Consider the following 2794-nt stretch of genomic DNA (forward strand, 5'->3'; position numbering starts at 1 on the left):
TTCTGCTCTTCATTTTACATTCACTGCCAACGCATTCTCTATCCCCTTCTCTGGCATCACTGTGTACGTTCGATCCTTTCTGAGCTTCTCGAATCAGTGCAAAATGGTTTTCAAATAGTTTTTGCTGACAGAAAAAGCCTTGTTCTAAATCCAATCAGAAAACAATGTCAATTCTGATGACTCAACAAATATTAATCTAAATTAAAGTATTTTCATTGTTTTCGTCATGATTTTGTTTATTTTGGAACTTTATGGAAATGAATTTCATCTTTCATACCAAAATGAGAATCATTTCGGAGATGAGAGTCGTCTATTGAGGATTTAACAGAACTCTTTACTCTACCTGATCTTTCTTGCTCACGTACTCCACACATCTCGATGGATTGGTGGGGAAGAACTCCTGGCACTTGGTCATGAGCCTCTTCAAGCCCTGAATGTACTTCCGCTGCGTCTCGTCGTTCAGCACGTGAGCCACATTCTTACTGAAGATCTTCTCACGTCCTGTTCGCGCGTGAATTCCCACCATTGTGACTCCGATTGGCCACGGCGCATTGCCGATTGCCATTTGCAGGTAAGCGTCACTCGCGGCAATATAGTTTCGCTCTAGAAGAGCACGAGCAATGTCTGTGAGGCTGTCCAGAATGTCCTCGGGCAGAGTCTTGTTCTTCAACTTCCGAAACAGAGGCTTCATGTAAACGCGTGTCTGCGTGAAAGTCGCCCGGGCGATTTTCATCTTCGTGGACATCCTTTCGGCTGGTGAGCACTCATTGAGGTTGTTGTTCCACAGCTTCAGCACGTACTGCAGCAGAGAAGTGATGACATTCATGTCGTGATCCTTGTTTCCTCGGCCCAGACGCTTCGCCATCTCCTGAATCGCCTCCCATGTGACACTGTCGTCCTCACTGAAGTCTTCAGCGGAAGTCTTTTCACGCGAACTGCTGCTCTCAGCTCCATGAGAGGTGAGGATTTCATCGAGATACGCCTGATCCACTTGTTCCATCGCCTCTTGGAAGTCATTCCGGAAACCCCGATTAATCTCCGGTTCTGTGATTTCACACTGTCTCAGGCGCCGAAAGGCTTCATTCTCCGTCTCTCCGAACAGCAGGATTGGCTCGCAGCGCTCTCTGAGTCTCCTGATCACTTCCGGACGCGGCAGAATTGAGTGTTCACTCGTAACGTCGGTGCTGGTCACACAACTCCCGGAACTCGTGGTCTCAGCTTGTTCCTCCCTCTCGCCAAACTTCTGGAAGTACTCCTCCTTCTCCTTGGCCAGCAGCTCGCCTCTCTTGAAGTACTTCTTGTTGCTGTTCTGCAATTTGAACTCAGAAAATGTGGAATATTGAATGTAAACATTGGAAGGCAAGAACTTACGAGCAATTGCTTTTCCTCCAGCAGTTTTCGCTTTCTGGCAATTTCCGCTCTAAGGATGTCCATGACAATGTTACAAATTACTTCTTTGTCAAGGATTGAGTAAAATCACAAGGTTTTTTCTAATCTTACACAAGTGTTTTTAGTGGAAACGAGAGAAAAACGACACACACAAAATGTAAACAAGCAGGTTATCAAAAACAATGAAATGTCAATATTCGAGACACCAACCGCTTTCGTCAAAATGAAAATCGAAATTTGTAACATGAAATCGCATTGAAACATATGAAATCATGAAACCTAGAACAACATTAAACATCAATTCCTCCTGGAATCCCGATTTTTCAACTTCCCAGCCCAAGAAAAACAAGAATATTCTGGAAAATCACTTTTATTGAGACATTTCTTTCATATTTGACAATATTGCATAAGACTATTTCAATTAAAAAAATCAAATTGCATTTAAATTTCACGGTTAGAACTTCACAATCAAAATCTCCTGCAATGATTAATTAGGAAATATTTTATCCTTACTGTTGCTATTATAGAAACTAATTAGTTGCTTTCATTTAATTTTAATCCATCTATTTAGATATGAAAGAGAATGTAAGATTTTGGTTTTCTTATTTTTTTCCAGTGATTTTTATCCATATATTTTTTCATATATTTTTTAGAGAACTTTTTTTCCATAATTCACCTTCGCAATTTTCACATTGGACATTATTATGAAAAAAATTCCTCAATTACAGTCTTTCTCAATATAGTATGACAAATTTCCTCCTCATTTTTTTTGTAGTTTTGTGTTCATTCTATCAGTGTTGGGCTTCTCTTCTTCTCATAAGCAATAACAAAAAAGTTGTAGTATATTTCAAATGTATAAAAGAACTTAAATCTAGTTTTATCTTTCAAATTTCTTGCAAATTTAGGGTACACTTCTCACCGTCACGCTTATGTTAAGAGTGGCGGCCCGATTCTCAGTTAACATTACATGCTTAAGTAGTTTTTCTGATTTTTTTTTCGACAAAAAATAATCCTAAGAAATAATTCATCTGTGTATAGTTGTAGAAATAGACAAGCAAAAGTGTAAGATAGTAAAAATAATATTTCAAAGTCGTCAAGAGTTTGTTATAAGTAAATTCATTATGCAGTTACATAGTTTTTCATGTTAACAACTAAGTTGAATTTTGCTGCTTAGCGAAAAAAGAACTCTGGAAGCATTTAAAATTACATGTAAACAAGTGTATAAAAGGAAAAAATAGAGATTTTAAATCTACTTCTTGTATTGTTTGCTGTTTTATTCCACATTCTTTCCAATTCTTTCACTTTATTATCATTCTTCACGGATTTTCTTACCTCCATTCTTCTTCTTTTTTATTTTTCAAACTCGATCGAAACACTTCTATTGCTTTTTTGAATCCGATTTCTC

The 2794-nt window shown here is 38.1% G+C and overlaps 1 protein-coding gene across 1 annotated transcript; it reads right to left on the reverse strand.

The window, feature by feature from the left end:
• Positions 1-226: 226 nt before the first annotated feature.
• On the reverse strand, positions 227-1576 carry LOC132257648 (pre-mRNA-splicing factor 18). The gene is made up of 2 exons (XM_059754636.1): positions 1372-1576; positions 227-1309 (listed from the first exon to the last, which is right to left on the reverse strand). Exons 1-2 carry the CDS (start codon positions 1432-1434, stop codon positions 335-337), a joined length of 1038 nt encoding a protein of 345 aa, XP_059610619.1. The 5' UTR covers positions 1435-1576; the 3' UTR covers positions 227-334.
• Positions 1577-2794: the final 1218 nt, after the last annotated feature.

Source organism: Phlebotomus argentipes, unplaced genomic scaffold (genome assembly GCF_947086385.1).
Source record: "Phlebotomus argentipes unplaced genomic scaffold, Phlebotomus argentipes genome assembly scaffold_4, whole genome shotgun sequence".
NCBI classification, from domain to species: Eukaryota; Metazoa; Arthropoda; class Insecta; order Diptera; family Psychodidae; genus Phlebotomus; species Phlebotomus argentipes.

Bases quoted from the DNA above. Each gene is read 5' to 3' on its own strand.
- LOC132257648 (XM_059754636.1), bottom strand. From the start codon at position 1,434: ATGGACATCCTTAGAGCGGAAATTGCCAGAAAGCGAAAACTGCTGGAG. The intron at 1,310-1,371 runs GTAAGTTCTTGC...TTCAAATTGCAG, and splicing joins TGGAGGAAAAGCAATTGCTC to AACAGCAACAAGAAGTACTT.